Genomic DNA, 19870 nt, shown 5'->3' with positions numbered 1-19870 from the left:
TACCTATTGACATCAACAAATTAAAAGTAAGATAAATTAGAATGTCAGTGGTGTTTGTTGCAGAATTCTAGTGCGAATCATTTATGAGATATCATGTTTTGAAAAGTTCCCACACTGACACTTGTACAATGCCTGTGGTAGCATACACTAAAGAACAACATAAGTGCATCCACTAGTTATATGGATTTTGACCAGTAACAAGACAATTGACCATCACAGGTTGTGTTCAAGATGACCACTGGCAGTATAGTAATGAACGACTGCTACACACTTGCTAGCATTTCAGCAGAGGTATCCGAGCAGCCTGCAGTAATACATTTTGCATATTAACAGGTGTAGTTGGTATGTCCTTGTAGACAACATCTTTCAGCTTTCCTCATTGAAAAACAGTCTACAGGTGTCAAATCCACGGAATGGGCTGGCTAAGGTACAGATCTTCTGCATCCCATCAAACAATGGGGAAACAATTTATGAGCTACACAATCAAAGGCCTGGCAAAATCAGAGAAAATAGCAACAGGATATGAAACTTTCCGGCAGATTAAAAGTGTGTGCCAGACCAACAGTCAAATTCAGGGCCTTTGCCTTTTGTGGGCAAGTGCTCTACCAACTGAGCTACCCAAGCACAATCCACAATCTGTTGTCACAGCTTTACTTCTGTCACTACCTAGTCTCCTGCCTTCCAAATTTCACACAAGTTCTGCAAAACTTGCTGAAGTAGCAGTCCTGAAAGAAAGGATATAGTGAAGACATGGCTTAGGCACAGCCTGGGGGATGTTTCCAGAATGAAATTTTACTCTGCTACCCAAGAATGACCCACAGCTTTACTTCTGTCACTACCTTGTCTCCTACCCTCCAAACTTCATCGAAGTTCTTGTGCAAAACTTGTTAGGCTTCCCAACATCCTTTCTTCCAGGAGTGCTAGTGCAGCAAATTTTAATCTGCTAGGAAGTTTCATATCAGCGCACATTCTGCTGCAGACTAAAATTAATTCTGGAAGCATTCCCCAGGCCAGAACTAAGCCATGTCTCTGCAGTACCCTTTCTTCCAGGAGTGCTAGTACAGCAAGTTTTGGAGGAGAACTTCTATGAAGTTTAGAAGGTAAGAGGCGTGGTACTGGCAGGTATAAAACTTGGAGGAAGGTTCGTGGGTCATGCTTGCGTAGCTCATCTGGTACAGCTTTTGCCTGTCAAAGGCAGAGGTCCCAAGTTCAAGTCTCAGTGTGGCACACAGTTTTAATATGCCAGGAAGTTTCACATCAGTGCACACTCTGCTGCAGAGTGAAAATTCATTCTGGAAGCAACAGGATAGTGTTTGTTGTTTAGCTTTGTGAACACATTGTAGATCATACATGGGTTTCTCCATACAAAATCCTTTTTTAAAATAAAACTTCTTAGCTTATTCTCAGTAATTCATCAGCTCTGGTAGAAAAATTAGTCAGTATTCTGTTATAGACCATCCACACAAAAGTTTCGAAGAGACTGGAAGGAGTGTACAGGATCTATGGTTAGAGATGATTTGCTTTTTTTCTGTTTTTATAGATGGATGTCCTTACAGCACATTCAAGTCTGTCACAAAATATGCCTTACGTTCATAACTGATTAGAAAGATGGTTCAAGGGTGGTCCCCTCATGTAAGCATAAGTTTTACAACTCTGCTAAAGACATCGCCATATTCAGAAGAAGGCATTTAGTGGCCACTGATACCAATTTGTCCTCACTTATGCCACATTTTTGTGAGCTCAGTTTCATTCACTCAACTGATTTATTTGTTTCTTGTTAAATAAAAGTCTGAATTGTTTTCACTTTATCCTCTGATAATTATTTGAACATAGTATGTCTGTTTTCCTTTTTTGATAACAGATTGGCAGAGTTTACAATACCTACGATGAAAGAGTTTCAGCTCTCGGTTATAGTTTCTGCACTGAATTATTAGAGTTTTTTGCCCCTGGCCCAAGACAAGTTAAACACAGATGTTATCTATTCCCTGTCCTCACTTATATTTAATTTTATCCATATTTGTTGTAGATGATTTAAGGTGCTACAGGAGTATGTTAGAGTTAAATATTAATGTACACTATTTACTTTGTAAATATCCTCCTAGTGTTCTATCCCAACATTTTCTCTAGATAATGTGATGGGGTCAATGGTTATTATTCACTTATGCAGTATTTTTTTCTGTTAATTTAATTTCTCAGCATACTTATTGCTGCTATTTGGCCACAATGGTAAAATACACCATTCATGCTTTTACATATAAACAACTGAATGTAGTTCAGTTGAAAAAAAGGTTATCAGTGGTTATGATCTTTAATCCAAGTAGGGATTTTACTGTTGGAAATGATGCAATGCTGAATAATAAAAAGTGTAGAACAGTACTACCTGATGGAAAATCAACATTTCTTTTAAGTTTCCAGAAACATAGTGTTATATAAGCAAAGCATGTATTTAGTTATTAAAGGCTAGTTGAAGAAATTTACAAATGTTGGTATTAACACCAAGGTGAATAGATTTAAAGTACTATGCTTGTGCCAGTAATTTATCCTTTTACTTTGCTACTCTACTTGCACATCTTTTCTTAATCTTTCTGTTCATCATTAACAGAAAATCCCCCCCCCCCTTTTCTCTCACCCCTGTGTGTGTGTGTGTGTGTGTGTGTGTGTGTGTGTTTCTTCCCTGTACATTACACTGCGTTTCTACTTGCTGTTTACTGCTTTTCTTATAATATATCCCTGAAGATTCCACTTTGTTCTCGGGTATATGGAACACAGTTATGTTTGAGGGAGTGAATAATAAATTAATATTTTTAAACCATTATAAAAATTATGAAATATGTGTTGACTGTAGCATTTTGAATGGAACAGGAACTTCCTTAAAATACAGCTCAAACAATAGTGTTAGTATTTGCAAAATAATTTTTATACTTCCCAAGAAGGAAAAAACTACTTCTTGAGCAACTCAAATGTTACACATTTTGAACCAAAAGGGAGTTTCATTGTTTTAAAAAGCCTAAAACCTTTTATCTGGCAAAGAAATAAATCTTCATACAAAAGGAAAGACATTATCTTTACATAAATTCAGAGACATACACAATTTTCAGTTTGAATCTGCTAATATCTTTCACAAAAATGATACACAACAGCTGAGAGTGGCACATATACAACAACCGTACATGAAAAATGGCAAAGTCAAAACAAACAGATTTATAGCTCAGCTGAATTGTGAATGTTGGGAGTATGATCAGGGATCGACAAAGTAATGTTATCTCCACCTGGAAAAGGAAACCACACACGATGTGTACACGAAAATTTTGTTGTTGCTCGCATTAGAACTTACTTTCTAAGCAATAACAATGTATTTTGGTCTGATAGTTTTTTAACTCGGACAGTAAAGCATTTAGTTCATAGGGTTACTATACATGGAGTCTATATGTATTGTGATTCAACAGTTATTCACACATATACCGTTTACTGCTGAACTCCACAACTACATTTACTTTAGTGTGTTTCTTGTTCCATGGATCATATCTATGATAACCCATTATTCTGTGAAATATGCCAATATGTTGTCAGGGCAAATGTACTTCTTTCGAATGCTTCCATGATTACATGCCCTGTTACGGAATCTTCTGTCAAACAGATGCAACTTCAACTTGAGTTCTTATGTTACTCTCTTCAGTCTACTCGGCATATCATCAATGGCTTATGACTTTATTCCTTTTGACAGTATGCAAAGGCTGAGTAATGGATAGTACACATTTTTTCCCTTCCACTATTATATTTATGTTACTGTTTAAAACTCTGACTGTTATCAATCAACTTCATAATGAAATAATTACACTCACTATAAGACTATTGTCTGCATGCTCAGCTCTGTGAAGAGATCCAAGGATGAATACCCCATGTCATCTTTGTTGCTCTTTTCTGAGCAATATGTATTTTCTCCCACAATGAAGAGTTGATCCAGAACATTATGCCATATAACTCCAATGTATAAAAATAGATAAGTATTAGTTAATGAATGGGATAGGTGCCCTTCTTTCCATTTGGGGAGAGGTTTGAAGTACATCCTGAAACAGGTACCACCAGCTACACAGAGTGAAAAAATGGTTCAAATGGCTCTGAGCTTAACATCTGAGGTCATCAGTCCCCTAGAACTTAGAACTATTTAAACCTAACTAACCTAAGGACATCACACACATCCATGCCTGAGGCAGGATTCGAACCTGCGACCGTAGCAATCGCGCAGTTCCGGACTGAAGCACCTAGAACCGCTCGGCCACAGTGGCCGGCTCACAGAATGAAAATTCATAGATTGCTCTCCAGTACACCATCGTACTAGACGTACTATTGTATGCATATAAGAGGGCTGTTCAAAAAGTATCCGACTTTTATTTAAAAAATCAATTTTTATTCAGATACAATTGTACGACACTAGTCACCTTCAAAGTAGTCCCCTTCAGCTTCTATGCACTTCTTCCAACACTATTGCCACTGCTGGAAGCATCGCTGGAAAGTCTCTTTTGATATGGTGCACACCTACTCTGTTGAATTTTGCATAATGTCTTCCTTCTTTTTAAATTTGGTCCCTTTCAAGGTCTTTTTCGGTTTAGTTTGGTTGTAGATCAGGGGAATAGAGAGGGTGACAGACCACAGCCATGCCATGTTTGGCCAAAAAGCTCTGAATTAATTCAGTACAATGAGTGGGTGCCTTATTGTGGTTAAGGTGCCAACTGCCCACTGACCACTTCCAGCTGTTTATGTCTCACTGCTTCATCAAGGCAATGCAGAACCTCTTGGTAGTACTCCTTATTGACATTAGTGCCTTCTTGGGAATACTCATGATGTACTATGCTATTGGAGTTAAGAAAGATGGTCAGCCTGACTTTCACATTGCTATGGACGTGACTCATTTTTTTTGGGTCTCGGGGATGACAGATGCTCCCATTGTGGTGACTGGAATTTTGTTTCTGGCTTGTACACACAAACCCAGGACACACCACCAATTGTCACTGTTTAAGGAAGTTGGGATTACTGTTCATAGTATCCAGCATGTCATGTGCAATCTCCGAAGTTGGTGCTGCTCAGTTGTTTGCAACTTCAGCAAAAATTTTGCTGAGATCTTCCTGAGGTCCAAATGTTCCATTAAGATGGAATGAATGGATACAGTATTAATTTCAACCTCGTCTGTAAGTTCTCTGATCACAATCTGCCTATCTTGCATCACCGGGGTCCTTATGTGATAATTAACCACCTCAGTTGTGAATGATGAGGGCCTCCCTGAACATGCTTCACTCTTCACTGGTGAGCGGCCATATCTGAAGTGGTTGTATCACTCCTTTATCCATGTGGTATCTATTGCTTTGTCCCCAAACACTTGTTCAACTTTGGAGATTGTTTCAACTTGAGCATTGCCAAGCTTAAAACAAAATTTCATTCAATAACATTGTTCCACTTTTTCTATCATTTTGCCCAAAACACAAAATCCTACGACTAACAGTAACGTGTACTTTTGTCAGTGGCTGACTGTTCTCAGAGTTGTGAAAAAAAAATCAGGTCCACACACACTACATATGCCTAAAAACATAGAGAGCATGCATGCACCTTGATACCATTGTTGGTTTCACCGATAAAAAATAAGCTTTGATACTTTTAGAGCAGCCCTCGTAATCAATTTATTTTAAGTTTAGCTTATACTTCAATATGTGAATTTTACAATAAAATGTAGGACACATTCCAGTTTAGGTGACACTTTATGTACATTTTATACCTACTGATACTGAAATTTCTGTTTTTCAGGTAGGAATAACGATAACATTATTTCCAGAATTTTCTTCAGACCTTGATTTTGTTGAAAGACTTGTTGGTGAAGAATCAGTGTTCTGCTTACCAAGTCAGGTGAGTTTTCACATGCACTCTTAGAAGAGGCAGCTTAAAGTATGAAAGGTTGACAAACAGTTTCATTTTTGTATTGGTTGTAGAATGGAAATTGCTGTTTTTCTGTATTCTGACTATATACTTTGCCATTGCTTTCTAAGTGTAAAAGCACCAATAAACTAAATTTACACTTTATATAAGATAACATATTGCGTTCCATTTGTACATGAACAGCACAAAAGAAGTCTCTTTCGTTATTTGTGATATTACTTATTTTGATGCCTGCTTATAATTGTTTTTCATTATTTGTAATATTACTTATTTTGATGCCTGCTTGTAACTGTGTTTTGACAGTGTTTCAATTACCCAAACTACATGCGTCTCGTGCTGACAGTTCCAAAAGAACAAATGGAGAAAGCTTGCAAAAGAATAGCTGCATTCTGCCAGCGTCATCACCAGGACTACCTTTCAAAGCGAATTTCATCTGTGAGCATTACATGATGTAAAAGAATCTTAGATTTCTTAAAAAGCTACTGAGCTTATGCTGAGCACCCACACCTATTATCTAACATGTTCCTCCTCAAGAATAAAGAGAAGTATGTGAATGAGTTATATTTATGATTGGATCAGATTTGTAAACATACTTCCTGAAGTCCAGAGACAGCTTTTCTTAATTGTGACTGGCATATTCAGTGGAGGTGAAAAATAGAAATCCATACATGTGATGAAGTTAAGCAATTTATAACAACTTTGTACATACAAAACAATACACTTATTGTCTAAAAAGCTGAATGAATTTCATGTTTGTCAGAGAAGAGATTGTGAATATGCATCAGGTTAGATTTCTGTCTATCTGTGCATTATTTCTTGTATTATTTGATTAAAGCAACATGCTCCATTTCACAGAAGTTTCATAAAATACCTACTAAAATAGATATCAATAGGCAATCCTTTCCAGAGTGATAGATTTAATTATTTTATTTTGTTTTATATTTTTTACTGATTTCAATATTCACTGGGCATAAGTATACGACTTCATGTATGTATCTTTACAACTTTGTATTAAAGAATGGGACGACTGAGTGGAAAAAAGTAGAAAATATAATTTATGCATGTTTCTAAAGTGAAATACATAAGACCTGTATCGTAGACAATGTAAGATAATTTTACAGTAAAATAGTGAAAATGAAATGTGTAAAATTATTGGAGAATGTTTTCTTGCAGAATGCTGTCATTTTTCTGAAGAAATACACATTGTCTCTTAATACACATTAACCTTTCTCATTAAACCCTCAAACTGTTCACAGCCTATTTAGAATGCATTCAATAGTTCATGGAGTGCTTCTGGGTATTCAGCCAATTTGTTGTTTCCATTTTATGAAACTTTTATTTCATCAATCACATCAAGAAAACTTTTGAGATCACATTAAATAGTTGTTAAACATTCATTTCTTTTCCTTTTAAAACAATGAAGTTTTCTCTGCAGTCATGGAAAGTGAGAAGTGAGTGGATCTGTCATAACTGAAGTCAAACAAACTGAAAGAAAGCAGCTACTGATGCATACACACAGCACTGTACATGGAACTGCAGACAGTCTCCATGATGAGTGTGGGACATCCCATGAAAATTTGTGTTGAATGACAGAAATGACTTTCGTTGTGATGTTAAAATACATTTAAAGAACTAGTTATAATATTTTAGACTTGTTCCATGTGTTTACTGTCCAACAAATTCTGCAGCATTTGAATCTATTTCAGCAAGACATCACATGACCAAAATACAATAGCTGAACAAAGCATTAAATACTGTCCTGAAAATATTTTTGATAAAGATAGTTTCGCACCACAACTATAAAAAGAGAAGCAACTAGAGATGAACTGACAGGTACAAAAACTGAAAACACAATTGAATCTTTAACTTTCATCATTTTCTAGAACTTCTTTATCAGGATAAAGATGTTGGAGACGAGAAAAGAAGCATAACCATAGAAATTCTGAAGGAGAGAGACTGAGCACAGGAAATGAATAGTAGGGAAGGATACAGCTTACTTTCATGCTCCGCAGCAGTATTATCCTGTAACTGTTGCTAATCAATATTTCAAACTTAAAGAAATTAATATCAAAACAGAACAAAACAAAGAGCAAATGAAAATTTAAGTCTGAATAAACAACCGTTATGAGAGAGAGAGTAGTTCCCATATCTGTGTTTTAAGTGAAGATCAAAATGATGAGTGGCGTCACACCATATTCAGCTAAATGTTACATTCCACAGGATGTTTAGTAACAGACTATGGGGTGTTGACAGTGAAAAGACAAACGTAACATTTGTTGACAACACAAACATACCGGGTCGAGAACCTGCCGCAATTAAGCACAACAACAGAAACATCTAAACAAAGTTATATTTGGTTTATAACGAACAACTATCATGAGCTGGTCACAGATTGTGTTCCCAAAATGAACAGCATATAGACAGAAGTGATGACACTTTCTGCAGGACCTGAATACAAACGTCTCAAAAATTATGTCAACAGGAAGTGCAAAATGGCTAAGCAGGGATGGCTAGAGGACAAATGTAAGGATGTAGAGTCTTATCTTACTAGGGGTAAGATAGATACTGCCTACAGGAAAATTAAAGAGACCTTTGGAGAAAGGAGAAGCACTTGCATGAATATCAGGAGCTTTGATGGAAACCCAGTTCTAAGCAAAGAAGGGAAAGCAGAAAGGTGAAAGGAGTGTATAGAGGGTCTATACAAGGGCAATGTACTTGAGGACAATATTATGGAAATTGAAGAGGATGTAGATGAAGATGAATTGGGAGATGTGATACTGCGTGAAGAGTTTGACAGAGCACTGAAAGACCTGAGTCGAAACAAGGCCCCGGGAGTAGACAACATCCCATTAGAACTACTGACAAGCCTTGGGAGAGCCAGTCCTTACAAAACTCTATGATCTGGTGAGCAAGATGTATGAGACAGGCGAAATACCCTCAGACTTCAAGAAGAATATAATAATTCCAATCCCAAAGCAAGCAGGTGTTGACAGATGTGAAAATTACTGAACTATCAGTTTAATAAGTCACAGCTGCAAAATACTAACACAACTTCTTTACAGACGAATGGAAAAACTGATAGAAGCCAACTTCGGGGAAGATCAATTTGGATTCCGTAGAAATGCTGGAACACGTGAGGGAATACTGACCCTACGACTTATCTTAGAAGAAAGATTAAGGAAAGACAAACCTTCATTTCTAGCATTTGTAGACTTAGAGAAAGCTTTTGACAATGTTGATTGGAATACTCTCTTTCAAATTCTGAACGTGGCAGGGGTAAAATACAGGGAGCGAAAGGCTATTTACAATTTGTACAGAAAGCAGATGGCAGTTATAAGAGTCAAGGGGTATGAAAGGGAAGCAGTTGTTGGGAAGGGTTGTAGCCTATCCCCGATGTTATTCAATCTGTATATTGAGCAAGCAATAAAGAAAACAAAAGAAAAGTTCGGAGTAGGTATTAAAATCCATGGAGAAGAAATAAAAACTTTGAGGTTCGCCAATGACATTGTAATTCTGTCAGAGACAGCAAAGGACTTGGAAGAGCAGTTGAACGGAATGGACAGTGTCTTGAAAAGAGAGTATAAGATGAACATCAACAAAAGCAAAACGAGGATAATGGAATGTAATCGAATTAAGCCGGGTGATGCTAAGGGAATTAGATTAGGAAATGAGACACTTAAAGTAGTAAAGGAGTTTTGCTATTTGGGGAGCAAAATAACTGATGATGGTCGAAGTAGAGAGGATATAAAATGTACACTGGCAATGGGAAGGAAAGCGTTTCTGAAGAAGAAAAATTTGTTAACATCGAGTATAGATTTAAATGTCAGGAAGTCGTTTCTGAAAGTATTTGTATGCAGTTTAGCCATGTACGGAAGTGAAACGTGGACGATAAATAGTTTGGACAAGAACAGAATAAAAGCTTTTGAAATGTGGTGCTACAGAAGAATGCTGAAGATTAGATGGGTAGATCACATAACTAATGGGGAGGTATTGAATAGAATTGGGGAGAAGAGGAGCTTGTGGCACAACTTGACTAGAAGAAGGGATCGGTTGGTAGGACATTTCTGAGACATCGAGGGATCACCAATTTAGTATTGGAGGGCAGCGTGGAGGGTAAAAATCGTAGAGGGAGACCAAGAGATGAATACACTAAGCAGATTCAGAAGGATGTAGGCTGCAGTAGATACTGGGAGATGAAGAAGCTTGCACAGGATAGAGTAGCATGGAGAGCTGTATCAAACCAGTCTCAGGACTGAAGACCACAACAACAACAACTGACCATAATTTTGCAGGACAATTCTCAAGCATGTACATTTCAAGCTGTTACTGACTTGTTTGACTGATGGGGCTGCTAAGTGCTATACCACCTACTGCACCCCCTGACTTTAGCCCTTTCAAGTTCAACTCAATTTCTAAACTAAAGGAAACACTTCACGGCATTCACTTCAAAACTGCTACAAATTCGTCGGGCAATAGACCACACCACTCGAACTGTTAACAAAACTGCTAAGAGAAACCTGTAACTTCCACATCACTGGCAACGGGTTGTAAACAATGCTGGTGACTATTTTGAAGGTCAGTAAAACTTTGAAACGTGTATCTATTTTGTACGAGCTGAAAACAAATAGTTGCCACTATTACAGTTCCAGCCCTTGTATGACTAAGTAATTGACAGAACCACAATGAAGTATATTTTATAAAAAACATGTATCATTAGTGAAGAAAATGAACACACAAAGGTCTTTACTAAAAGAAGTTACATTGTCCCCATGATAAAAAGAATGCAAAGAAATGCCATTGAAAACTGTTAAAATTAAATTATAATAAAATACAATGATTTTGGGATAGCAGTGCTCTTTACTGAGTCATTTGTTAGTATTGCATTGCTGGTGCAGGCATCATCACTGTATTTACTTCTGTGTTTTTAGAGACTTCATTCAAAGAACTCACAAGTCTCCATAGCAACAAAACAGTTTGTGGTGCTCACTTGGTAAATGTAAACACACTGTTGAGTGCCCAAAAGAATCTTACAATTTTACAAAGTGCAGTATATTGGTAGAAGTCTTAAGTTCACACACACAACATGCTAGATTCCACAAATGTGCTGAACAATTAGAACAGTTCCTCCTCGAGTTCTTTTTTCAGTGTTTTTGATGATCTGATCCTCCCATGAAATGAACAAGACAGACTTGGAGAGGAGCGGCAGCTGATGGACTCTGTGACTGTGGGACAAGGCAACCATACTGAGCTTACTACACACTACTGAAAACATGGAAATTGGTGATAGTTTGCACCTGTCGCCCAGCAGCAGTAGCTTGCGCTTGCCTGTGCTGCAGTCAGGCAGCCTTACACATGTCTTGTGCCTCCACAAAACTTCCTCATAAATCAATCTGTCTATTAGTAAAAACCGTATCAAAATCTCTACAGTGGTTTTCAAGATTAGCTTGAACATACTGACTGAAACAGTGTACAGATGGCCATACATAAAATGAAATCTCTTGAATAAATTTCTTTGCTGTAGACATGAGATGAACATGGAAACTATGCACTGATTTATTAACAAAAGGTAGGTTTTATTTTACTTTGTACTCCAATGCCTAGAATGCAAATCAAGTTACAAATATTTCCAATGCCTGTTGTATAAAATGATGTACTATAGTAAGCTGTCTAAAGTAAAAGTAAAGTATTTATTCTCCTAATGTCAGGAGTAAGAATATTGTATGAAGTGTAAAACAACCTTGATTCTTACAGAACAAAGATTCCTACTGCTGTTGAACTTCTACTGCATACTTATAAAAATATAAAGTAGGAAACATAATAACCATAACATACGAGGGCTGTTTTTTTTCAACCTCCAATTGGCTGTAAATAAAAGAAAAATGTACAGAAAATAATAATTTTATTATCAAAAGTACAGTAAAGTCTTAACTTAGTTTTCTACATAATCGCCAAAACGATTGAGGCACTTGTCATACCATAACACAAGCTTTTCAATGCCTTCCTCGAAGAATGTTACCGCCAGTGAGGACAGGTAAGTCTTGACGGCGTCCTGAAGTTCTTCGTTAGTAGTGAAGTGCTGCCCACCTAACCATGACTTCATTTCTCGGAACAGGTGATAATCACTTGGTGCTAGGTCCGGGCTGTACAGTGGATGTTCAAAAACTTCCCATTTAAACTTTTTGAGGAGGTCTTTTGTCATGTTGGCACTGTGTGGTCGGGCGTTGTCATGGATCAAAACAATGCCAGACGAAAGTATCCCTCTGCGTTTGTTTTGAATGGCTCTGCGGAGACGATGTAAAGTTTCACAATAAACTTCCTTGGTTATCATCATAGCTTGCTCCATAAAGTCCACCAGCAGCACTCCTTTATGGTCCCAAAACACAGTGGCCATTGTTTTTCTTTTTGTCAGTGAATGTTTAAACTTTTTTGGCTTGCTTGGGGAAGGTGTGTGCATCCATTGCTTTGATTGTTCCTTTGTTTCAGGATTGTCATAGAGGACCCATGTTTCATTGCCAGTAACAATCGACTTCAAAAAAATGTTTCCCTCATTGGCATAACAAGTGAGAAACGATAATGCTGACGCCATCCTTTGTGTTTTGTGGTCGGTACTCAGCATTTTTGGGATCCAACGTGCACACAATATTCGATAGCCTAGGTCTTGAGTCACAGTTGTGTACAAAGCAGACCTTGAAATGTCTGGAAATTCATCAGACAGTTCGCTAATTGTAAACCTTTGTTTGCATCTCACCACCTGATCAACATGCTCAACGAGGCCTACAGTGGCGACAGACTTGCGACCTTGTCCACCTTCATCATGGACGTTTGTTCGTCCTTCTTTAAATTTTTGACACCATTCCCAAACACTACCATCACCCATAACGTTGTTACCATACACGTTTCTCATTCTGCGATGGATTTCTGCAGCACTACATCCTTCTGCTTGCAGAAAACTGATTACACTTCGTAACTCACATTTGGCGGGAGCATAGAGTGTAGCGGCCATGTTTACACAGACGTAGCTTGGCTACGACTGACACACTGCAGTTGAAAACGGCAGAGGTTGTGGTGGGGGAGCTGCGCAATCACATGACGCACAGGTCCGGCCCCTCCCTACCTCTTACTTGCTGGGATGGACGACCGGAGGTTGAAAAAAAAAAAAAAAAACAGCCCTCGTATGTAGCAGATGTATACTAAAACATGTAAAGAAGCAGGCAGTTTGCCTCTTAGTGTGTTTCTTGTGTGATAATTTGAAACCATAAAATCTAAACTAAACTCTGCCCGAACAGGCCATGAAGGCCCAATGGTACTGACCAGCCGCCATGTTATCCTCAGCCCACAGGCATCACTGGATGTGGTTATGCAGGGGCGTGTGGTCAGCACACTGCTCTCCCAGCTATTTTGTCAGTTTAAGAGACTGGAGCCGCTGCTTCTCAATCACGTATGTCCCTGGTTTGCCTCACAAGGGCTGAGAGCACCCTGCTTCCCAAAAGCACTCGCCAGACCAGATGGTAAGCTAGCCCAACCCGACTGCACTTACCTTCGGTAATCTGATGGGAACTGGTGTTACCACTGCAGCATGGCTCTTATTTGAAACATGTTAAGCATAATGAGATTTTCACTCTGCAGCGGATTGTGCGCTGATATGAAACTTCCTGGCAGATTAAAACTGTGTGCCCGACCGAGACTCGAACTCTGGACCTTTGCCTTTCGCGGGCAAGTGCTCTACCAACTGAGCTACCGAAGCACGACTCACGCCCGGTACTCACAGCTTTACTTCTGCCAGTACCTCGTCTCCTACCTTCCAAACTTTACAGAAGTTCTCCTGCGAACTTCTGTAAAGTTTGGAAGGTAGGAGACGAGGTACTGGCAGAAGTAAAGCTGTGAGTACCGGGCGTGAGTCGTGCTTCGGTAGCTCAGTTGGTAGAGCACTTGCCCGCGAAAGGCAAAGGTCCCGAGTTCGAGTCTCGGTCGGGCACACAGTTTTAATCTGCCAGGAAGTTTCATGTTAAGCATAAATAATTGGAAGCTAAGACTAAATTTAATGATAACATATGTATTTTTGACTCCCTCTTTGTTGCTGAGAGTTCTGTTATTCATCAAACCATGACTTATAAATAAACAAGTTCCTTCACAGTTGACAGTTGTTTTGACATAAATAATGCTAAAAATGTAATGATCCGGCAAAATCGAGAATCAAAACAATACATAAAAATGAGGATAGGCTACTACGCAGAGTAGATGAACGGCAGGTGACACAGTCAGATTTAAAGATTTTATAATCTCACCAACTTTCAAGCCTCTACTCTTCTTTTAGTTTTAGTTGCACATTCACACAATACAATAACATTCACCTCCACAGTTATGGGAAGAGGGAAAAGGAAAGAAATGAAGCAGTAGGGAGAAGGTGGGTTGTTAAAGCAAGGGGGTGTTAGGGAAGTTCTCAGAGATGAGAGGGAGTGAGATCAATAGCTCTCACTGGCAATGGTGAAATGTGGTTTAATACTGATAAGGAAAAGTTGGTCACTACAACAGTTACTGCAGTAGTATCCATTTTTGTAATATTTGGTTATTTTATTTGAAAATCAGAAGATGTGTGTTTTCTGTGTCAAAGTCACAAGGCATATAGTGAGAACTAAAATCATGAGACTAAAACTAGACAAAATATGCCATAGGACATTTGTATGTTTATAATTTATTTATAACTGTTATAATCATTTTTTATTATCAAAAGGAAAGTTGCTACTCACCATATAGTGGAGATGCTAAGTCGCAGACAGGCATAACAAAAAGACTGTCACAAATAAGCTTCCAGCCAGTAAGGCCTTCAGCAAAAAATAGATGGCAGACACATACAGATACTCAAGCAGATGCAATTCACACACACACAACTGCAGTCTTTGGCAACTGAAGCCACACTGCGAGCAGCAGCACCAGTGCATGATGGGAGTGGTGACTGGATGGGGGTAAGGAGGAGGCTGGGGAGGGGGAGGGATAGTAGGGTAGGGTAGGCAGACAGTGAAGTGCTGCTTGGGAGTGCGCAGGGATGAGGTGACGAGAGGGTAGGGCAGCTACGTGCAGTCGAGAGGTTGGACTGTGTGCAGTCGAGAGGTGAGGAGGGTGAGGCAGCAGAAAAGGAGAGAGGTAAAATGACTGGGTGTGATGGTGGAATGAGGGCTGTGTAGTGCTGGAATGGGAACAGGGAAGGGGCTGGATGGGTGAGGACAATGACTAACGAATGTGGAGGCCAGGAGGATTACGGGAACATAGGATACATTACAGGGAAACTTCCTACCTGCACAATTTAGAAAAGCTGGTGTTGATGGGAAGGATCCATACGGCACTGGCTGTGAAGCAGTCATTGAAATGAAGGATGTAATGTTTGGCAGTGTTCTCAGCAACAGGGTGGTCCACTTGTTTCTTGGCCACAGTTTGTCGGTGGCTATTCACACGAAAAGACAGCTTGTTGCTTGTCTTGCCTACATAGACTGCAGTACAGTGGTTGCAGCTTAGCTTGTAGATCACATGGCTGGTTTCACAGGTAGCCCGCCTTTGATGGGATAGATGGTGTTTGTGACCGGACTGGAGTAGGTGGTGGTGGGATAAATACACTCCTGGAAATGGAAAAAAGAACACATTGACACCGGTGTGTCAGACCCACCATACTTGCTCCGGACACTGCGAGAGGGCTGTACAAGCAATGATCACACGCACGGCACAGCGGACACACCAGGAACCGCGGTGTTGGCCGTCAAATGGCGCTAGCTGTGCAGCATTTGTGCACCGCCGCCGTCAGTGTCAGCCAGTTTGCCGTGGCATACGGAGCTCCATCGCAGTCTTTAACACTGGTAGCATGCCGCGACAGCGTGGACGTGAACCGTATGTGCAGTTGACGGACTTTGAGCGAGGGCGTATAGTGGGCATGCGGGAGGCCGGGTGGACGTACCGCCGAATTGCTCAACACGTGGGGCGTGAGGTCTCCACAGTACATCGATGTTGTCGCCAGTGGTCGGCGGAAGGTGCACGTGCCCGTCGACCTGGGACCGGACCGCAGCGACGCACGGATGCACGCCAAGACCGTAGGATCCTACGCAGTGCCGTAGGGGACCGCACCGCCACTTCCCAGCAAATTAGGGACACTGTTACTCCTGGGGTATCGGCGAGGACCATTCGCAACCGTCTCCATGAAGCTGGGCTACGGTCCCGCACACCGTTAGGCCGTCTTCCGCTCACGCCCCAACATCGTGCAGCCCGCCTCCAGTGGTGTCGCGACAGGCGTGAATGGAGGGACGAATGGAGACGTGTCGTCTTCAGCGATGAGAGTCGCTTCTGCCTTGGTGCCAATGATGGTCGTATGCGTGTTTGGCGCCGTGCAGGTGAGCGCCACAATCAGGACTGCATACGACCGAGGCACACAGGGCCAACACCCGGCATCATGGTGTGGGGAGCGATCTCCTACACTGGCCGTACACCACTGGTGATCGTCGAGGGGACACTGAATAGTGCACGGTACATCCAAACCGTCATCGAACCCATCGTTCTACCATTCCTAGACCGGCAAGGGAACTTGCTGTTCCAACAGGACAATGCACGTCCGCATGTATCCCGTGCCACCCAACGTGCTCTAGAAGGTGTAAGTCAACTACCCTGGCCAGCAAGATCTCCGGATGTGTCCCCCATTGAGCATGTTTGGGACTGGATGAAGCGTCGTCTCACGCGGTCTGTACGCTGGTCCAACTGAGGCGCCAGGTGGAAATGGCATGGCAAGCCGTTCCACAGGACTACATCCAGCATCTCTACGATCGTCTCCATGGGAGAATAGCAGCCTGCATTGCTGCGAAAGGTGGATATACACTGTACTAGTGCCGACATTGTGCATGCTCTGTTGCCTGTGTCTATGTGCCTGTGGTTCTGTCAGTGTGATCATGTGATGTATCTGACCCCAGGAATGTGTCAATAAAGTTTCCCCTTCCTGGGACAATGAATTCACGGTGTTCTTATTTCAATTTCCAGGAGTGTAGAATTATTTTTGCTGTGTACACAATTTCAAGATAAAACAACAAATTCTCATTAAAAATGAAAGCATAATTAATTACAGAAACCTATAGTACTTTATAGCAAGCTGTAAAATCAGAAAAATCCTTTCACATGAATTTACTTTGGTGAAGGTTCATATACTTATTATTCACTTCTCATTCCTTATTCAAGCCTTCAGCTTCATTTTAAGATGACTGATAACCTAAATTACCTACAGATGCATGCTGTTCCCTTTGACGTGGCTGGAGAGGAGAAAATTTTCTGAAAATATTTTTAAAATTTCTCCACCTTGATTTTGAAGTATCCTTACATATGATTTCCTTTTCTTTTAGTATTTTCACAGCAAATCCAGTCAGTTCAAAAATAAATAAAACAGTTATACAGAAACATCATTCAAGGTTTAAAATTCATCTACTTCAGCCTAGAACATTCTAGGTATATCTGCAACAGTGTTTAAAATATTCTTATCCATTTGAAACAATGGAAACTCCAGATAGAAATATCGACAATGCAGGAAAAGATAAATTGCTACTTACCGTAAAGATGACACATTAACTGCAGACAGGCACAATTAAAAGACACATACCCATAAGCTTTGGGCACAGCCCTTGTCAGGAGAAAAGAAACACACACCATTCATTCACACAAGCACACACACCTCACTCATACATCATGACTGCCAACTCCGGAGGCTCGTGCCAGAATGCAATCTGGACAGAGCGGAAAGGAGAAGGGATAGCAGCATATGGTTAGGAAGAGAGAGGAGTGCTGTCTGGTGTAGTGTGGAGGGACCAGAATGCCAACAGATGTAGCGTCAGGAGATTGTGGGACAAGGAGGTGGGGAAAACGGAGTGAAAAAGGATGCAAGAGGGGAAAGATGGGCAGTGCTTTGGCAGAGGGCAGCAAACAAAGAGATAAAATATGAGAATGGGCAAAGATGACAAGCCAGAGGGATGGAAACTTGGGTTAAAGATGTGGGAACAGCAAGTTACCATAGCCAGGATGATTTTGGGATCAGACAATATGTTTCAAAGATAATTCCCTTCTGTGCAATTCAGAGAAGGTGGTGGTGGAGGTGAGGATCCAGATGGCTCAGGCAGTGAAGCAGCCCATTGAAATCAAGCATGTTATGTTCAGCTGCATGTTGTGCCACAGGGTGGTCTAGTTTGCTCTTGGCTACAGTTTTGCAGTTGCTGTTCATCCTGCTGGACAGATGGTTGGTAGTCATACCGTCAGAAAAAGATGTGTAGTGATTGCAGTAGAGCTGGTAAATGATGTGGTTGCTTCCACAGGTGGTCGGGCCCCTGACAGCATAGCATAAACCTGTAACAGGACTGGAATAGGAAGTAGTGGGTGGATGGGTGTATTGGGCAGGTCTTTCATCTGGGTCTTCCACAGAGATATGATCCTTGTGGCACGGGGTTACTAATTAGAGACCCATAAACATTTATTTTCTGTTGAAAGAATTAAAAATAACATTCCTGTGCAGATTTTTCTACAAAATATCTACAGCTTTTTGAGAGACTACATTTTTAACAAGCTTGTGCTAGTTCCTTTTTATCAATAAACTTGCATATATTATTCAGAACAGAATCTTGCATATACAGTAATTTAAAATAATTTAGATTTACGAAAGAAAAAAGTTAAAATTTAATATCCCAAATAATGGCATTATAAACTGTTCACTACCACGGAATGGAACGGACAAGAATGGGGACGGGACTGGACCGTAAATTTATTTAAGAAACCATTATGGCATTCAGTTCAAATCAATTAAGGAAATCAAAGACAAAAAAAAATTAAAATCAGTAAATAGGCATTTCCTGTCAACTGTTTTCAACTACAGGTTGTCTCTTCAATCTGTTGTAGGAGTATCAATAAAAAACATAGATTAGAGTTCTTTTGCAATATACTGCCCTGGAATATCAACATGATATGTAACAGAAAAGCTTTAAACAGAAAATTACATTTGCGGGTATTATACATAAGATGAAAATATCACCAGTAGCATCACATTTTTAAAGTTTCTATTCTCTTCTTGCCTGAACTATTTATCATCCATGTTTCACTCCAATACAAGGCTACACTCCAGTCAATTACCTTCCGAAAAGACATCCTAGCACTTCAATTTATATTCAGCGTTAATAACTTTCTTTTTTTCTCATACATACTTTACTTGATATTACAAATCTGCATTATACAGCCTCTCTAGTTCAATCATTGTCAGTTTTTTGCTGCCCATATAGCAAAAGTCATTCATTATTTTTTGTCTTGATTATAGAGGGACAGGAAAAAATCATTTTGCTTTATGGCCAAATACGGTGTTATGTTTTGCCAATTTTATGTCAATTTAAGTATTATTTTTTCCATTTTTTTGACTTTTTCAGTTTTGATTTTAAGTTTTTGTTAGATTTGGTGTTGTCTCTTTTATGATTTGGTGTTGCTGTTCTTTGCCAGATTTGGCACTGTGCTGTTTTTAGCCACATTGGGGCTGTGTTTTCACCAATTTTGGTGCTGTTTTTTTGCCCATTACAGTGCTTTTCTGCCAATTTTTGTGTTTTTTTTGCCAGTTTTGGTGCTTTTTTTATGTCACATCATAGTTAGATATGTGGGGAATGAACTGTCGTTTTAAGATTATACACAAACGTTAGCCTTGAGGAAATAAGAAGTCAAAAGGCAATTTTAACATTCAGTTACTATCAATTACAAATACTGGTAAGCTACCATCCTCAGATTTATAAAACATGACAAATTCCATGATATTTCTTAAAACTGCCATTTTCATGTTATTTCACTAAAAATTGCCAGTTTCATGTCATAGTTTGAAGATTTCTTGTCCCTAATTATTTTCTAATCCAATGCCTGCAGCATTGCTTCATTTCATTGAACTACATTCTATTATCCTTGTCAT

At 39.7% G+C, this 19870-nt stretch overlaps 1 protein-coding gene across 1 annotated transcript in view; it reads left to right on the top strand.

The window, feature by feature from the left end:
* LOC126236493 (tyrosine aminotransferase) overlaps window positions 1-7102 on the top strand; it is a 174745-nt gene extending 167643 nt beyond the window's left edge. The window contains exons 10-11 of the mRNA XM_049945848.1: window positions 5797-5895; window positions 6229-7102. Of these exons, the coding sequence (XP_049801805.1) occupies window positions 5797-5895; window positions 6229-6375 (246 nt within the window). The 3' untranslated portion in view covers window positions 6376-7102. The remainder of the gene's footprint in view (window positions 1-5796; window positions 5896-6228) is intronic.
* Window positions 7103-19870: the final 12768 nt, after the last annotated feature.

This window comes from Schistocerca nitens, chromosome 2, assembly GCF_023898315.1.
Source record: "Schistocerca nitens isolate TAMUIC-IGC-003100 chromosome 2, iqSchNite1.1, whole genome shotgun sequence".
NCBI lineage: Eukaryota > Metazoa > Arthropoda > Insecta > Orthoptera > Acrididae > Schistocerca > Schistocerca nitens.
The sequence above is the reverse complement of the archived record's forward strand: the minus strand, read 5'-3'. Positions and strand labels throughout refer to the sequence as shown.